At 54.4% G+C, this 16,676-nt stretch overlaps 8 protein-coding genes across 9 annotated transcripts; 4 read left to right on the top strand and 4 right to left on the bottom strand.

Moving 5' to 3' along the window:
- Positions 1-85: 85 nt before the first annotated feature.
- Positions 86-437, top strand: H310_03584 (hypothetical protein; the record flags this gene model as incomplete). The annotated part of the gene is made up of 2 exons (XM_008867506.1): positions 86-97; positions 150-437. The coding sequence occupies 2 exons, from the start codon at positions 86-88 to the stop codon at positions 435-437; spliced, it is 300 nt and encodes a 99-aa protein (XP_008865728.1).
- Positions 438-1,782: 1,345 nt separating this feature from the next.
- On the bottom strand, positions 1,783-5,001 carry H310_03583. 2 transcript variants are annotated; one of them, XM_008867504.1, is made up of 10 exons: positions 4,776-5,001; positions 4,583-4,727; positions 4,445-4,532; positions 4,152-4,392; positions 3,507-4,086; positions 3,236-3,458; positions 2,951-3,180; positions 2,716-2,885; positions 2,050-2,661; positions 1,783-1,998 (listed from the first exon to the last, which is right to left on the bottom strand). In XM_008867504.1, the coding sequence occupies exons 1-10, from the start codon at positions 4,958-4,960 to the stop codon at positions 1,866-1,868; spliced, it is 2,607 nt and encodes an 868-aa protein (XP_008865726.1). In that variant the 5' UTR covers positions 4,961-5,001; the 3' UTR covers positions 1,783-1,865. The 2 variants fall into 2 exon arrangements, with proteins under 2 accessions (XP_008865726.1, XP_008865727.1); XM_008867505.1 differs by having other exon boundaries at positions 4,583-4,724.
- A 214-nt stretch (positions 5,002-5,215) lies between these two features.
- On the bottom strand, positions 5,216-6,740 carry H310_03581 (hypothetical protein). The gene is made up of 5 exons (XM_008867502.1): positions 6,640-6,740; positions 6,329-6,580; positions 6,164-6,271; positions 5,844-6,110; positions 5,216-5,799 (listed from the first exon to the last, which is right to left on the bottom strand). Exons 1-5 carry the CDS (start codon positions 6,724-6,726, stop codon positions 5,656-5,658), a joined length of 858 nt encoding a protein of 285 aa, XP_008865724.1. The 5' UTR covers positions 6,727-6,740; the 3' UTR covers positions 5,216-5,655.
- On the top strand, positions 5,219-5,699 carry H310_03582 (hypothetical protein). Its single transcript, XM_008867503.1, has one exon. It carries the CDS (start codon positions 5,271-5,273, stop codon positions 5,634-5,636), a length of 366 nt encoding a protein of 121 aa, XP_008865725.1. The 5' UTR covers positions 5,219-5,270; the 3' UTR covers positions 5,637-5,699.
- Positions 6,741-6,794: 54 nt separating the features above from the next.
- Positions 6,795-8,023, top strand: H310_03580 (hypothetical protein). The gene is made up of 5 exons (XM_008867501.1): positions 6,795-7,370; positions 7,423-7,516; positions 7,567-7,659; positions 7,714-7,792; positions 7,845-8,023. Exons 1-5 carry the CDS (start codon positions 6,821-6,823, stop codon positions 7,932-7,934), a joined length of 906 nt encoding a protein of 301 aa, XP_008865723.1. The 5' UTR covers positions 6,795-6,820; the 3' UTR covers positions 7,935-8,023.
- A 714-nt stretch (positions 8,024-8,737) lies between these two features.
- Positions 8,738-10,866, top strand: H310_03579 (hypothetical protein; the record flags this gene model as incomplete). Its single annotated transcript, XM_008867500.1, has 3 exons — positions 8,738-9,115; positions 9,169-9,936; positions 9,991-10,866. 3 exons carry the CDS (start codon positions 8,738-8,740, stop codon positions 10,840-10,842), a joined length of 1,998 nt encoding a protein of 665 aa, XP_008865722.1. The 3' UTR covers positions 10,843-10,866.
- A 1,538-nt stretch (positions 10,867-12,404) lies between these two features.
- H310_03578 (serine/threonine protein kinase) lies at positions 12,405-13,506 on the bottom strand. Its single transcript, XM_008867499.1, has one exon. It carries the CDS (start codon positions 13,452-13,454, stop codon positions 12,486-12,488), a length of 969 nt encoding a protein of 322 aa, XP_008865721.1. The 5' UTR covers positions 13,455-13,506; the 3' UTR covers positions 12,405-12,485.
- A 1,084-nt stretch (positions 13,507-14,590) lies between these two features.
- Positions 14,591-15,717, bottom strand: H310_03577 (serine/threonine protein kinase). The gene has a single exon (XM_008867498.1). The coding sequence runs from the start codon at positions 15,571-15,573 to the stop codon at positions 14,659-14,661; it is 915 nt and encodes a 304-aa protein (XP_008865720.1). The 5' UTR covers positions 15,574-15,717; the 3' UTR covers positions 14,591-14,658.
- Between the last annotated feature and the right edge of the window lie 959 nt (positions 15,718-16,676).

The following is a 16,676-nucleotide window of genomic DNA, read 5'->3' as shown; positions in this document are numbered from 1 at the left end:
GTGTCGAAAGCCCTCTTCGACGAGACACAGAAGCGCAGCGCCACGGAAGAGTTTGACAAAGAGTTCCAGAAGTACAACACAAAGCATGTACGAAAGCGTGCCTGCTCCTTCGACAGAGGATAGTGTGAACCAACCTCGTTGTGGCGTAGAATGCCGTGTCGGCCACTGCACTGACTTTGGCGCGGTCGGAATTGTCGAAAGCGAATGCACTCTTGTGGCAGGACGACAAGCTTACCAAGGACGGTAAGCCGGGGTCGTTGACGGCAAAAGAGCGCATGTTTTACCAAGGTCGCGTCAAGCAACTCGAAGCTGCGATCGACTCGTACCACCAGGCCATCTCCAAGGCCAACTACACGCGTGCAATTTTGTCTTTCGCTGGGCTCATTGTGTTCGTGTTGCTCCTCTTCCTGCTCAACCAAAAAGTCCCTATGTTTTAACGACGATGACACCTCGCTATGAATGCCGCGCGACACGTTGGAGTGGATCCGGGATTGGTCATGCTTGCCGCCCACGGTCAGGTTCTACAAATCCTGGCCCGGCTTCGTTTGAGACCTCGTGGTCTCTACCATGGCCACATGGCTGCCACCATAAGCTTGCGCCATAGGCAGCATCTCGTGTGGAGTCGTATCCGCCGCGTCGTTCACGAGCCCAACGCCTGTGCTCGCAACTACAGGGTAGTGGAGGTGCAGCTGCTGGGCCCCACCCACCACTTCAGATTTTTGTAGCCGAGCATGCTATTGGGGAAAGATTGGATGAGTAGAGTACTGCTACCAAACGAAGACGACGTCAAAGAACAAGGACTTCTCCGTTATGCAAAACGTAGAGCGGGACGACTTGAGGACTGCCATCGACCACACACATATCTACGTCAAAAAGGCAATCGATTGGGTAGCAGAAGGACTCAGCATTCCGCCACATACTCCATGACGAAACCTCAAAGCGCCACGTGGCAGCGCTTGAAGAGGACGCAGTGCGACTCGACAACAACTGCATCGGTGTCAATTCCTTCCTGACGTACACTGTTGCGTAAATTCTCGAAAGTGCTGGAAGGGAAACTGTACTCGTCGCAGGAAGGCCACCAGGAACATAGTGAAGTGCAAGTTCAACGAGCTCTCGCCTGCCACCGATCGCGGTCATCCTGCAATGCTTACGGCAATGCCATACAGCATTCGCAGCACGAACAAGAGCACCAGAAACTGCAGCGTCAGCTCGAAGAGCATTCTGATATGCTTCGGCGATACCTTGCACCCGACGCACGAGGACCAGGACGGGTGAAGTCACTACCATCTCCCCTGTCAAGGGAATCGACAGTCGTGCGGACGTACACAGAATGCAAACCCAGTCTTGGGGTCGTAGGGATTGCAACGTCAAGCAATATCAGATGGCCAAGTGCATGGTCACGACAATCGCGGTCATGGCAAACAACTCATGGAAGCCAGGCAAGACCCGAATGCGGTCACAAGAGGTCGCATGTTCAAATTGTCAGCCCGCCACTATCTCATGAAGTTTCAAGCTGCAGATCAACAACACGACATTGTGCAATCACGTCGCCAGCTACGTAACACACAACACAAGACGGTGTTACTCTCCGAATCGACGCGTACCCTCGTCCAACTTGTACAGCAAGAAAGGTCACACACATCCAGCTCCCCAAGTCCAGGCCAGTCGCCGCCATTGCCGTCGATGTTCACATCCATGGCGCCACTCGCGCTTCCGGATAAGTCAACGACGTTTCACTCTCGAGTTCACATAAACATTTGATATGCAGATTGCTAGTATCCGTACGTAACCACGACGTGGCATGCCCGCGTTGCGACTTGCTATCCGTACAATATGACGTGGCACGGTCATATGACTCGATTTGATTAAAAGTCCACCAGAAAGGTCACAGTCAAGACGAAAAACGTCGTGCCAGCTATGAGACGATAAGGATTGTCGCGTTCGGATGCGACGCGCTCGTCGATAAACACGATGCGGCCGAGGATGTACTCGGGGTACCTACGCCACGATGGCCAGTCAAGTCACAAAATCAACCCATTGACGACGTACCGGGTGTTCATTTGATAGTATGTCGTGATGGACTCGTCCGAGAGGAACCGATTGGGACACCCCAAGTGGAACGCCAAGTAGATCTTGGGTGCATTCACGTCCGTCGGCGCAAACGTGGGCAAAAACAGTGCCAGGTCGTTGTACGAGAACGATCGAAACGCAATCTTGGACGAAGCGTCGGCGTCGCTGCTGACTGAGACGTCTGGTGCTGCGGGTGCAGTCGCCGCAAGGGGAGGTGCAACCGCCGCAGCTGTGCAATCTTTCCACTTGTCTTCAATGTGCATGAGACACTCGTGGAGGCCCTCGGCCGAGTCCAGTTCAACATTCTCCACGTTGAGCACACTCACGACCTTTTTGAGCCAGTTGCGCTGCATGCCCATAGAAAACTGCAGTGATCGGACTGTGTCATGGAGCGTCGAGTTGGCATCTTCGAGATGGCCGATCTTCGAGTCCTTTTCATACACGGCATCCTTCAATCGGCGCACAGTGTCGTTTTCTTTGAGCATTTCACTCGAGTTGTTCATCGTGCCGCTGTGACCGGCTGTCGCGGCCAGAGCGAGGACCAGGGGAAACTTCGGGCCGACGGGACCCGTTTCAACGCTTGCGCTTAAACTAGACCCATCCTCAATGCATGACACTCTGCTCCACCCATGCAATTCCATGTACCTCGACGAGTTGGAGTACGAGTCGTCGCAATGACACGATGCCTTGTGCTGGTCGTCCAGCTCCTGTTGAAGTGTCTCCACTTGACGCTCCAACGCATGACAGCGCTGCTTGAGAAGTTGCAATTCGTTGGGTGGATCTTCCACGTTGTCTTCTTCGATTCCAGGCAAATTCTATCGTCACGATGATTCCAAGAACGGACCTTTGAAGCGAGGAAGGGGATGCTGTCGAACAGTACCGTGTCGAACGGCCGCATGGACACTATGCAATGCGATGGCTTTTCAGTGAGTCCGGGGGCAAAGTCACGTGGCAGGTGCTGGCCATGATCGCGCAGGAATGCTTCGCGTTTCGCAATCTCGGCCTCCCGCATGGCGACCATCGCCTGACCCATTTCATTGATGCGCAGCTGAAAGATACGCCCATATTGGCGGCGGCGTTTGATCTCAGCTACGCATGCTTCGTATGCGTCTGGAACCACCACACGATCGGTGAACATGGTTGTTGCTACAAAGGCACGACGTACGAGGCAAGAGCTCAATGTGCTTGAGTTCGGCAAATTGGAGCTTCTGGTACGCGAGGGCATCCTTGAGAATTCCGAGGTGTGTTTCGAATTCGACGATGCTGGACTGGAGCTCCGACACGAGCTTGAGCTTGGCGCACACAACCGAAAAGAACTCTTCCTTGATTTTGGCCACACTGTTCATCGCGATCTTCACGTCGTCGTCGAGCCTTTGCATGGACGGCAGCTAGAATATTCATTCGATGACGAAGTCCAAGGCCTTGGGGCCACCTACCACGTCGGCTTGCTGGCGAAAGAGCTCATCAAGGCCGCGACAAGCTTCCAGGATATGGGTGGACCCAAACATGAAGCTCGTGTTCATGCTGGTCGTGGCGGGCATCGAGTTCACTTCGTCCAGCGTTTGCTGCGTCGTGTCAGCCACCCGCTTGACGACCGCGTCGTAATTCTGCCGCAGCGATTGTCGCATGCTGGAAATGCTGGCAATGTTCGCGGCGCATTCGTCGATCTTTCGACGAAGGCCATCAAGTGGCACAGCCACGGATGCATGGCCATTCAAAGTATTGCTCGAATGCAATGTGATGGCGTCCGAGACGGACCGATATGTCGTGGCCAGTCCTTCCATCTTGGATTGGATAGATTTTTGGCTCTGCTGGCATGACACAAACCAATCTCGCTCGCGGTCCAAAGGGATGCAGTCCAAAAGCGTCGACCGAGTGGCTGTGGCCAACGCTGGGTGCAGTGGGATTGTCTGGAGGCGATTGACATAAGTGTCGAAGTTCTCCAAGAGTTGTGTATGGTCCGCTGATGTGTGCTGGAAGTCGCTCCAAAATGGTGTAAACCGCGCTTGCATTGCTCTGGACACACACAAGCCATGAGTGAGAAGGTTGCAATGCATTATAAGGAACAGAGCGATTCTTACACATGGTGGGTGTCCAAGTTCGACAGAGCTGCTTGAATTGCCCTGCTCTGATGTTCGAGTTGCTCGACGCAAGCCTCCGTTGCTGCCAAGCGCGCTATCGCCGTTGACTCCACTGCTTCGGCCATTAGAACCTGTTGCTGGAATTGTGATTCGTAGTCGAACAGGGCGCGAAGCAAGGGACTTGATGTTTCTTGCAGCAACTTTGAATGGTTGAATGGCGACGAGGGAAGCGCTGCTGGTGCTGCATCCATGTGGACATGAGCGACGAGAACATGCATTGGATTAGAACATACCATGAACGTTTTGGGGTTGAAGGACGATGCGTGGGGCTGGTGGTTTGTCAAGGGAGAGAATTCGACGGTCGTACAAGAAGATGGACGTCTACATAGTGCCACGTGAAGAGTATGCACAGTGGATGTGCTTGAACTGACCGACGCGTTGGGCAGGTTATACGACTCGATGGACTTCTTCGGGTCAAGTCGTGCATATGGTGGGCCATGCAGCAAGATCTGATCATCCACCGGCACGCCCGTCTTGAGGACGAGTGCTTGGCGAAGCGAGTGAATTGAAGCTCTGCTGTTATCACATATCTGTAAGAATACAAATGACATAATTGTGTTGTACCTGGCGCTGAGGTCCAAGTCATGTTGCAACCCATCCATTGCATTGATCACTTTGATATGCAATGCGAACAGGGATGGATTTGGCACGATGGCGCCGACAGTGTCGTCATGTACGGCCATGGGGGAATGTGAGTCCAGCGTCAAAGGAGACATGCAGCCTTCGGCGGCACCGAACCCCTTCTCCATATCCGACGCCTTGATTCCGTAACTGAGAAATGTTTGCGCCGTTATATTATTACACCAAAATACACGAACGGACTTGATTATTTTTATTCCACGTACCTGTCGCACTCGAGCAATAAAATGAACAATACAAACGACACCGTCGAATTACCGAGGGCATTTCATCGCCATCGACCAATCATTGGTTGTTGACACGTTTCTTTTGGCCAATTAAAACGCAATCCTTAGCATGCCGGTCGTTGTTCTTATACGGAAGTTCTTGCCGAGGCTTCTATCGAGTCGGATCCCAATCCCCAGATTGCGGTTCCGCAAGATGAGCGAAGAAGACGAAGTGCGCTCCCGCGCCATGCGCGTCAAGCAGCTTACGATGCAAAAGAAGTTCGTGGATGCAGTCGTCTTGTCCTTAGAAAACCCTCCCGTGTCGTCGACTTCGGACAATGTAAAGCTGGCGAATGCCCAAACTGTCTTTGCGGCGCTGCAGGCGTGCTCAAAGGCAGACGTCGCCAACGTCGTGCAAGCATTGACCCCGGACCTTGAAGATGTGCTGATGAAATACCTATATCGAGGGCTGTCTGTTCCGCAGAACAACGCGTCGTTGCTGGAATGGCATGGCCACTTGGTCGCCAAAGCGGGCAATGGATGCATCGTACGAGCGCTGACAGACCGGAAACTTGTGTAAGCTGACAGGATGATGCATCCTAATGACATCTTGGTTGTGTGGTTGTGTCTCGAATGAACTTGCTGATGGCTTCCGTGGACGGCGACATCGGGAGGTCGGGGGTTACGTTGCCGATGATGGAAAAGTGGTTGACTCGAGGGATCTCTTGGCTGGTCACGTTTGTCTGCGTACATGTCAGTACGGTGATCGCAAGTCAAGGTGTCTTACGAATCCAACGGAATCCAGCCACGCCTTCACCTCGAGCGCATCGTCATCCAGGTGAAAGTCATCTTGGGCGTACAACAGCAATATCGGGAGATGTGCTTTCGTTCCCAAACGCCTGCTTCCTCCGGCGAAAGGCTGCAACACGGATGCTTCTCGCCGAGCTTGCACTCCCACGCCAAACACGGGGTCCAGTGCCATGGACCCAAAGATGCTCGCAGTCGACAACCGCACGATGTTGTACACGCCCGAGATACCAATTACTCCAGTCAACTACGCATTCGCTTAGGACCTTGGCTGAATCCATGCATCGTGGGTCGACGGACCTGAGGGCAATTTGGGAAGTCAATCCCGTCATCTAGCGCCAGCTTAATGACGGAGTGCGCCCCCGCCGAGTGTCCCATTAACACGATGCGCTCGTTATCGCCACCAAACTACGCCATATCGCAATGCCGAAAATGGATCGCGGTCGATAGGTGGGAACGCTATACCTTGTGAATCTCCCTGTGAACCCATTGCAGCGCGTGGAGGACGTCGCGGATATGTTCGGGATACATCACTTCCGGGGACAATCGATAGTTCATCGTGACCGCAAGCGTGGATGTGGATTGTGCGATTGTTCGCGCCACGTGAGCATAGAAAGGTCCGTTCTTATCCCCGCGCTGCCATGCCCCGCCATGGACAAACACGGTCACAGGCAGCTTCGCTCGAGGAAAGGTGGGTGCCGTTGGTACCACCACGTCCTACTGCATGCATGAACAACTACGCATGCAAGGATATCGAGTTTCCTTCATTTTCCTACCAACATCTGCCTTGGGTGCGCCTTGTCCGTGTATGGGATGTCTCTCCAGATGTATATCGACCGCCGTTGTAGCGCTCGTCCGAGCATTATCGTGTCGACGCTTTTTCCACTTTGTCCAAGAAATTCGGATAAACCTTGTTTTATCCGAAATCGACCTTGGGAGGAGCGTTTCCTGAGAACCATGTATCGGGCGTCATCGAAGGTCACGTCGGCGCACAACGACGGCGTCTGGAGTACATTCTGGACGAGCCGCGATCAAATTCTGAGCGGTTCGGTGGATGAAGTCGTAAAGAGTTGGGACGCGAGCTCTCAAGAAGAGTCCCAATCTCTGTCGGTTGTAAAGCAGTACCCTGGCCACGTCCTAGGGACGATCTCGGTGACCGCGACCAAGGACGGGCGGCGGGCGGCATCGTCGTCGCTGGATTGCCAAGTGCGCATTCTGAACCTTGAGACGGGTGGAATCGAGAAGACAATTGACACCGGGGCTGGGGAAACGTGGCAGATTGCGTACGACCCGACAGACAAGTTTCTCGTGTCGGGGTCGCAGCAAGGCAAGGTGAACATCATCAACATCGAGCAGGAAAAGATTGTGCAGGCGATTGAAGCTGATGGCAAGTTCATAATCTCTGTCGCGTACTCCCCCGACGGAAAGCTCGTTGCATGCGGCGGGTTCGACGGCGTCGTCGCCATCTATGACGTGGAAACGGGCAGCGAAGTCCAGAAATACGAAGGTGCGGGACACTCATACTTTTTACCGAGTCTTTTCATGCGATGCATGCGTAGATCGAACGAAGCCCGTCCGGTCCGTGGCATTCAGTTCCGACGGGACCTTCCTCCTCGCTGCGTCCGATGACATGCACGTCAAAATCTACGACATGTACGCCCAGTTTGACAATTTCATGAAAAACTCACATGTCCAACATGCAGCACACAAAAGAACATTGTGGGCTCCGTGTCCGGGCACATCTCTTGGATCTTAAGCGTTGCGTGCAGTCCTGACTGCAAGCAATTCGCCACAGCGTACGATGCCACGGGCGCTCGTCCACGTCCCTCACCAGGTGTGTGTCTTTGTAGCGGCGGCGATCGCAAGGTCAAGATTTGGGACTTGGCGGCCAAGACCTGCCTTTATACGTTTGAGTGCCACACGGACCAGGTACAAGTGCATTCCAGCATGTTCATTTTTCTTACTCTAGCTGCGATAAAAGGTGTGGAGCGTGGCGTACAATTCGACCGGGACGCGTCTCGTCTCGGGCGGAGATGATGCGCTCTTGCAAATCTATGAAATAGCGTCGTAGACGAGCGCACGTTCAGAGTGCTTTGCCAAGGCAAACGGTAACCCAAACGACAACACTCCACCTCGTGGCATGTGTACATTTCCACGCGTCATTCTGGAGGGTCTAGAGTCTCCCTCTGTCCCCAACTTTGTGGCTCGCTCGACGAATCGTCCTCCACACACCTCCTGCTGCTGTAATAGAGGTGGTGATGGCCGTTGACTCTGTCGCCGTTGGAAGTGATGATGGCTGATATGTCCAGCACGCTGATGCGGCCAGTGTCTTACGTTATGCATGGGCGTCGATTTGCATTGATCTATCTATCGCAGCTCTTTCTCCGACTGTCTGCGCGACCGGCTGGCTGCACGGAGCCGTCCGATGGTTGTCGCTCGAGTGTGGTTGTTGCTCGAGTGGTTTCAAAACGCCATTTTGCCGTGTTCTGGTTTTGGCATTATCATGTTCAGGTTTTGGCGTCGAAGGAACATCAGGTGTTGGCATTTTCGGAGGGTTCACTGGGAAGTCGAACGTAGAGCTCGCTCCATATTGAATGACTGTAGCACCACATCGGCAGACAAGCGATTGACTGCATTTGCACCACCTCTCAACGTATCAGCGTGTATACGATCCAGATATCAAAGTGTGTGCATGCGACCACAGTCCCCAGACCCACAGGCGAGCGCGGACTTTGTCAATTGCCGTTAGGAGCAGTCTCGACTTCTCGCACTATAAATAGAATTCCGACATATCGTGGAGGTTTCAGTTGACATGCTACAAAGTCGATCTTCGAGAGGCATGGCTCGACGTCTGCGCCCATTGCAACATTTCCCATGCTCGCCCGCCTTGCCCTGAGCGCCGCGGTGGTGCTCGTCCATCACGTGGCGCATGCCCACGTCCAGGAACAAATTCGAAATGGCCAAGTCAAGGCGAAGGGAGTTAACCTCGGCGGGTGGCTTGTCGCGGAGGAGTGGATGACGTGGGATTCCCCGTTGTGGTGGGACGTGCCGTCCTCGCATCACAGTGAGTACCACGCGATGGAGTTTCTTGGCCAAGTCCAAGGCCAGAAGCAGTTCGACATGCATTGGGCGCAATGGACCACCGAAACCGACATCAAGCTCATTGCACAAGCTAACCTCAACATGGTGCGTGTACCCGTGGGATACTGGATCCAAGGGTGCACGGGACTCCCACCGGCGCTCTTCAAGCAGGTATGTGCCTTGGATGCGCCTGATGGATGTGTCCTGATGTTTTATGCACTTAGTGCGATATCTACGCCAAAGGGGGGCTAGTCTACTTGGACAAACTCATCCGCGATTGGGCCAAAAAGTATGATATTGCCGTCCTCATCAGTATCCATGGCGCACCGGGGTCACAAAACGGCGCCGACCACAGCGGATCCATCGACGGACGGTCACACTGGACGGAGAGCTACGACAACGTTTGGGCGACGCGCCAGTTGGTTTCCTTCTTGGTGCGCCGATACAACGCCGACGAAGCGTTCCTCGGGATCGGGCTGCTCAACGAGCCAGCTGGAACGACAAACCAAGCGACGATGCAGCAGTATTACCACGACGTATACTATGACGTTCGAACGGTCGTGGGCAGCAACTGCATCTTGACGCTGTCGCCGATCTTATGGTTCCAAGGCCGTGGGGCCGGGCCCAACTTGGAAGACTTTGGGCGGTATATGTACAACGTGTGGGTGGAGTGGCACCCGTACTTGATCTGGGGCTACGAAGGCAAATCGGAGAGCGACATCATTCAAGGTGCCGTGGGATGGGCGCGGCAAATCCGTGACTGGACTGGCCATCCACTCTTCCTTGGTGAGTGGTCATTTGCGACGGCGGGCGGCACGTTTCAAACAGAGGCGTCGAAAAGTCTCCTTGTCGACACGATGCTAAACATGGTCGACAATGCTCGCGGGGGATGGTCGATCTGGTCGTGGCGGGTCGCCGGGAACAACCCATGGAACGGATGGAACGTGCGGGGTCTCCTCAATGCATACGAACACTCGAACCAGTTCTGGACGGTACGCGCGGCCCCATTCCTTGCCACCAAAACGATGTGCTAACTGCATGAGCAGGGCAACCGTCCCAACATATCGGAACCTGTCACTATTGTTCGCGCGCAGCCCAACCTCCGCCTGGAGCTCTATCCCTGGTTTAACTGTGGCATCGTTCAACACCCCAACTACATCAACAGATTCGGCGTGACCGACCTGGAGCGTTGGGTGTACTACGGCTCATCGAACCAGTTCCGATCCGATCGAACTGGGGATTGCCTCGACGGGTTCAGTCGGTTCAACAACTTCTATGCCCACGGGTGGTCGTGCGATGACTACAACCCGAACCAAAAATTTCGCCTGTACAACCACAGCCTCATCCACCTCACTTTCAACAAGTGCCTGTCCGTGTCGAACGACTTGCCGACGAGCATCACGCTCGCAACGTGCAACTCGCAAGACCCGGACCAGTTCTTCTCGACCAACGAAGTGGCCCGTATCGTGGCTGCGGACAAGACGCGTCTTATGGCATTCGTTGGCAACAAGGACGGGTCCTCCGGGATTGCTAAGGTAGGGGCTGCGCTCCAGGACGCGACCGACACGTGGCTCATCGAATACACCACGCGCCGAGTGATCAACACCGTGTCTGGAAAGTGCTTGGACGCGTTTGGCGTCGACTACAGTCGAGGTACGGGATCCGTCCACACGTGGCCGTGCAGCAAGACGAATGGAAACCAGTGGTGGAACTACGACGCGACGACGAGCCAGCTCCGCCACGCCACGCACGGTGGGTTCTGTCTCGACTTGTCAGGTGGGTCGCCAACGCTCGCGCCGTGCCGCGACCCCCGGTACAAGCAGCTCTTTGCCAACCAGCAGGTCACCCTCGATTGGATTTCGTACCCCCAGCTCGATGTCCTCTCGACAAACCTCTAACACTCGTATATTATATTGGCTCCGATCGTGATTGCTCTCTGAAACGGTCTGCCCGTTTCGAATGAAACGCCGGCCAATCGAATTCGTGCAGTGTCCCATGACGAAACGGTCAGAGGCACGGTGTGGGATCGTGCAGTCCATAGCAAGCGCAGACGCGAACTCATGCGATCGTGTCAGGCTTAGGTATTGATGATGGTGGCATCACGAGCGAGCGCGGCGGGACACGTTCAGGATTTCCTTCGCGCAGGACTAGGTCGTGCTGGCGGTGTCACTTGGGTGGCTGGCTCATGGCCCAGCATCGGGTGATGCGGGTTTCACCAATCTGGACTTATGCACCACGACACGTTTAACATGGAGAGTACTTCACGACGGTGCATCGAGGTGCCGCCGACGGACGGGCAGCATTGGGTTATCATTGACGAAGTTGTATCACAAAAGCCCACATTCCGCACATTGCTGGATTCGGGTTGAATCTCGCCAGCGTCCCCGCGGGATATGTGATCCAAGTAGGCCGCGCCAACTCGTGGATGAAGTAAGCAATTCATGCTCTCTTTGGTCTCCATCACATCGTTTCGTGCGTGTAGTGCGTCGTGTCAAGGACCTTGCAGGACTTGGACGACTCTCCAGCACATCGTGGCCGTGCTAATCAGTGCCATGCCGCTCCTGGATCACAACATGGAGCAGACAACGGCGCGTTGGTCGGATTCAGTTCAGTATGCTGCAGCGACTCGCCGACTCACGTCCTTCTTGGCCTCGCCTAACGTGAAAGACGACTCGTTTTAAGGCACCTCGCTTTTGAACGAGGCTGCTGGGGCCAAAACGAGTTGGCTCGATTCTACAAATGCACGTACCACGATGTACACCATGTCGTTGGCAGCGACTGCATCCTATTCACGCCATCGCTATTGTCGTGTCAAAGCGGTGGAGCGGGCAACCGCCAATTCGAATCTGTTGCTTTCGGGCGAATGGTCCGGGCGGCAAGTGTATCATCGAAGCGTCTTCGAAAGCACTCGTTCGTGTGATGGTCAATATGGTCGATAGCGCTAGATGGATAGTGTGGTCATTGCGCACAGTAGGCGTCAACGCTTGGAATGGATGGAGCTTGAGCGGTCTCGTCAATGCCCACAACCCTGTGCCATGCCAGCGCCTGATCCTGCCGACGTCTTGACGCCGCCGGTTGCATTGCGTGGCGCGACGGGGTAGTACTGCACGGTAGACCTGTCTCGAATGCACGTTGGGCTCGTGGTGGATGACACTGTTTTGGCGAGGCACAGCTGGAGCGGTGGTGTATAACCGAGCGCTCGAACGACACCAAGTCGTGTACGAGTCGTGATTGTAGTAGTTATCCTTCGACGAAGGCGGCGGGACCACTCTATTGCAACATAGTGCGACGTTTCCGACGCCACCGAGTTGTGCAAGTGCCCTGTGTCCCCGACGGCAACTCCCCGATGTCCCTGAGGTCGATCGACTACTATGAAGCGCAATCGAATACATTCCCGACAGGAGAATGTTTAAGCGTAGCCCCGACGATCGGTGGGAGGTCGTGTCAACCAGTCGTGTGAGACTCGAAACGTGCTGTCTGTACACGTACGACAGTAAATAGTGTTTATGGGACTTTAAATAGCAGTAATAGCTAGTGCGAACTACACGTCGATTGTGATGGGTGCCGCCGGGTCGGCAGGTTCGCCAAGGTGCAGCGTGTTTTGGATCTTGTGGATGAGCAAGGAGTCCTTGATGCCTGAGGAAACCGACGGGAACTTGGAGGGATGGAGAAATGGATGTGCCATCACGTGCGCGAGACTGCATCGGTTGGACGGTTCTAACTGCAACAAACTCTCCAACAAGTCCAGCGCATCTTCAGGAACCAAATCATCGAACTGCCATGCGTGCACCAATGCTCGCCAGCTGTGTTGGCGAACAAACCTCATGACAGAGTCGGAAGCCTTGGACGATTCCACGGGTGGGCTTCCGGTGAGCATGATGAACAGCATCACACCAAGTGACCAGAGGTCCGCAAACACAGGGTCGTACGATTCGCCAGAATGCATCTCTGGTGCCATATAGAACTGCTTGCCCACCGCATGATCGCGACGCTCGTCGGTTTCAATGGACAATCCGAAATCGCTCACTTTCAGCACACCATTAGCATCCACGAGGACGTTTTCCAACGACAAGTCGCAATGAGCAATGCCACGGCCATGCATGAACTGCACGGCATCGCAGATCTGCGCAAAGTAGCACCTGGCAAGGGTTACTTCACACCGCCCACCAGGCAATTGTTCCACAACGTCAAACAGTTCGCCGTTGGAGCAGTACTCGAGGACCAAGTGTTCAAATCCTTGCTGGATAAAGTCGTCGTGGAGTGTCAATATATGCTGATGGGCTGCAACCTCGTTGGATTCGGTGTTCATGAGGAGACGGTGCATCTGACATTCGTGGGAGATGGGAGAGGTTCGTCGGGCTTTGACGCGCTTCACGACGACGTGGGTACCCTTCCGTCGGTCTGTGCACATGAGGACTTGGCCGGTGCGTGTGGTGGCGAGCCTTCTCACGACGGTAAACCGCTCCATCTTGCTTGGTAGTGTACGGATTTCGAAGTGAGGTTTCTGCATGATGTTCTCTCGAGTGCAAGTTCAAGTCGAGCCGGATGACTGCGGTCGAGATCTTGCATTTGATTGGTTCGTTTCGTCGGCACCTCGGTAATTCTGGCTGTTGATTGGCTCATTTCACGGCAGGAGATTTCCGCCAAGTGGAACCGGCTTCGTCCAGGGGCAGAGGCGGCGCAATGCCCGGCTCCAGACACGCAGCGAACGCAATGGCAAGAATTGCGAACGCTCTTGGGACTATGTATCCACGTAGGTGCGAGGCTCAGACTCATGTAGGCTGTCGTCGGCGCACGAGCAAGGTTGCGCGACCCTCCTACTCCCTCACCTTGGTCGCACTCCACCTCCAGAAGATTTTTTCCCTGGACGTCGCTAGCGTCCAAAACGTGTAACAAAAGATTGCCCCCAATGGGAATTTTCCACCCCGCCTCAGGGAAATATTTTTCTGAGGCAGGGATTGCGATTTTTTTGTTGGGATGGGTTTTCCACAATAATTCACACATAAATCTTGCACATATCAGAATATGAGCAGAATATGAGCGATGGGGGCCGTGGGTGCCACGCAGGATGTGCTGTGCGGCTTCTAGCAATTCGGTCAGTGTGCGGCTTATGGAAAATGTTTGGGTGGAGCAGCTTGATACTTCAAAGGGAGCTATTTATGACAACCTGCTTGACTACCCTTTAATCGGCCCATCCACACCGGTTGCTGGGCTGTGGAACGTGGAGAACGTGGGCGGAAGTGTGCCGTAGAAAGGGCGATGACGTTGGTAACTTCCACCATCACCATCATGCAGTCGGATATGTTTCCAGATTCGATCAACGCGACGAGAGTTGGCTTGTGACGGAGCGAGATGACCACGGTGCTGTGCGCCGTGTGCGATGGAGACAGTGGGAATGTCAGTGATAGTGAGGCGACAACCATCGATCGAGGAGATTGTAGGGACGAAGGCAGACCTTGTTTTGACTTTGTACAACGCAGTCAAGCCAATGGATGCACTGAAGCATGTCCCCCCCCACGACGGCCGCGGTGGCTATGGATGCGGCCATGGGTAGTTCAAGTTCGACTTGCGACGACAAAGGTTTCGCGGCGCTTGCATGGCCGATGTATCGATTCGTGGTCGCCGTCACATTCGAGACTAGATGCTCAAGCAACCACCGAGATACGATAAATACTCCAGTTAAGTTATGCAAAGGCGACACGTTGCCGTGCTTGTTAATGGGCGAGCTGCAGCAACGGAACAGCTGCCGGCTGAGCGGCACGCAGTTCCAGGTCGGGATGCAAAGCCAGCATGTCGTGGGCGAGTGGGTTGTGCCGAACGTACGCATGATTCACAACATCTTGAATCGTCCATCGCTCTGCAGGGTCAATCACAAGCATGTTCTCGAGCAAGTCCATGGCGTCCGCTGGGATGACGTCGTCGAGATGCCATGCAGCACACAGCGCTCGGCACCCTTTGGTCGCGACAAACTGCATCGACGAGTCGGATGCGTGCGACGTTTCGAACGGTGGAGTGCCCGTGACCAGCATAAACAGCATCACGCCAAGACTCCACACGTCGGCTTTGGCGGGGTCGTTCGTGCCATGGGCCACGTGCATTTCTGGTGCCATGTAAAACGCCTTCCCCGCGACGTGCTGGTTACGATGGATGGTATCGATGGGCGTCGCCAAGCCAAAGTCACTCAACTTCAACGTGCCCGAATCAGTCACGAGGACGTTCTCGAGCGATAAGTCGCCATGGGCCACCCCGTTCATGTGCATGAAGTGCACAGCGTCGCAAATACCAGCGAATGACGCTTGGACGAGCGGTGGGGCCAGTCGTCGATCCGGCGCGTTCTCGACCAGCGTGAACAGGTCACCTCGGCCGCAGTACTCCAGTACCAATGTGTCAAACCCGTCGGCGGAAAAATCGTCGAGAAGGGTGAGGATGTGGCGGTGGCCACCGTTGGCGCTGAGTCTTCGATGGATCTGGCGTTCCAACGACATTTTGGATGCGTCCACGCCGGCCAGGAACTGGACTTGGATTCGCTTCACAATGACGTGATGGCCAGTGAGCCTCTCCGTGCATAGAAGCACTTGACTTGTACTCGTGGCTGCAACTTCGTGGGCAACAATGTATCGATCGTGCATGACGGATGAGTGGAAAGGGAAGAATCGGAAAGTGACCAAGAACCGGCCAACGAGGCTGACTTCAACCCTGCGAGCGTCGTCTTTGCGAGCGATTGTTGGTACTCTGTGGCAGGCTGTCTGGGTGTGGCTTCGCTAGGGGCTTGCTTGATGATTTTGTGTGTGATACGGCAGGTGCCGAAATGTGTTACAAACAATGACATTTCATTGGCTGAAATGAACGACGAATCAACGAAACAAGGCTTTTGATTGGCTGTTTCAGGACCGCAGAGTCGCGCACCTGATGTCACAGAGCAAGACTTTCCACGGGGCATCACGCACCGTAAGCAACGCCGGTTTGGCTACTTTAATGACATTAGCCAGGACAGCTCGATGTCTGGATCACGGTCCCACCGCTGCTCACTCGTTGAAGTCCAACAATCAGTTCAAATTGATGCAGGTCCCCACACCTACGGAAGAGTTTCGACACTGCGAACCTACCTCTTTCTGACCGACACCACATCAAGCCGCCAAGATGATGGGCGCAACACCCCGTCAGCAGCTGCAACTTAGGCCCTGAAACATCGACGGACAAGAGACGGGTGTCTATTGCACACGCCCCACCCAGACACATACACGGTCAAACCCACTCGTCATACCCGCTCCTACTGTCGCGACTGTGGCAAGGTGATACGACAGGGGCTCTCATGTCCAAACACCTTGGCTCTGTCGAGTGTATCCAAAATATCCTGACCGACCCTGTTTGCTTCGTCGAGCCAGACGAAGGTTTGAAAGGTACGAAAACGTGGGCCGCAAGTGTTGGTCACCCGACCAAGCAGGTGGAAATCTCGAGAAATTGTAAGAAATTTATCGTTGAAACCTTTCGGAATCTGTTTCTGTTTAGGTGATCTAGATGCAGAGCTAGAACTGATGAAACTCCCGTCAGCAAAACTTCAGACTTATCCGTATGAAATCCGTACACAATCATGGTCGAGTCCATGCGCTGGGCAAACGCCGACGAGATAACTGAGGGCATGTCTCCCGACGCCATGATACTTTGCTCTCTGAGATATCCAACTCATGAGATACGTGCTTACAAGGCCATCCAAGTCACCAAACGTCAGGCA

Source organism: Aphanomyces invadans, assembly GCF_000520115.1.
Source record: "Aphanomyces invadans strain NJM9701 unplaced genomic scaffold supercont1.5, whole genome shotgun sequence".
In the NCBI taxonomy this organism is placed as follows: Eukaryota; Oomycota; class Saprolegniomycetes; order Saprolegniales; family Verrucalvaceae; genus Aphanomyces; species Aphanomyces invadans.
The sequence above is the reverse complement of the archived record's forward strand: the minus strand, read 5'-3'. Positions and strand labels throughout refer to the sequence as shown.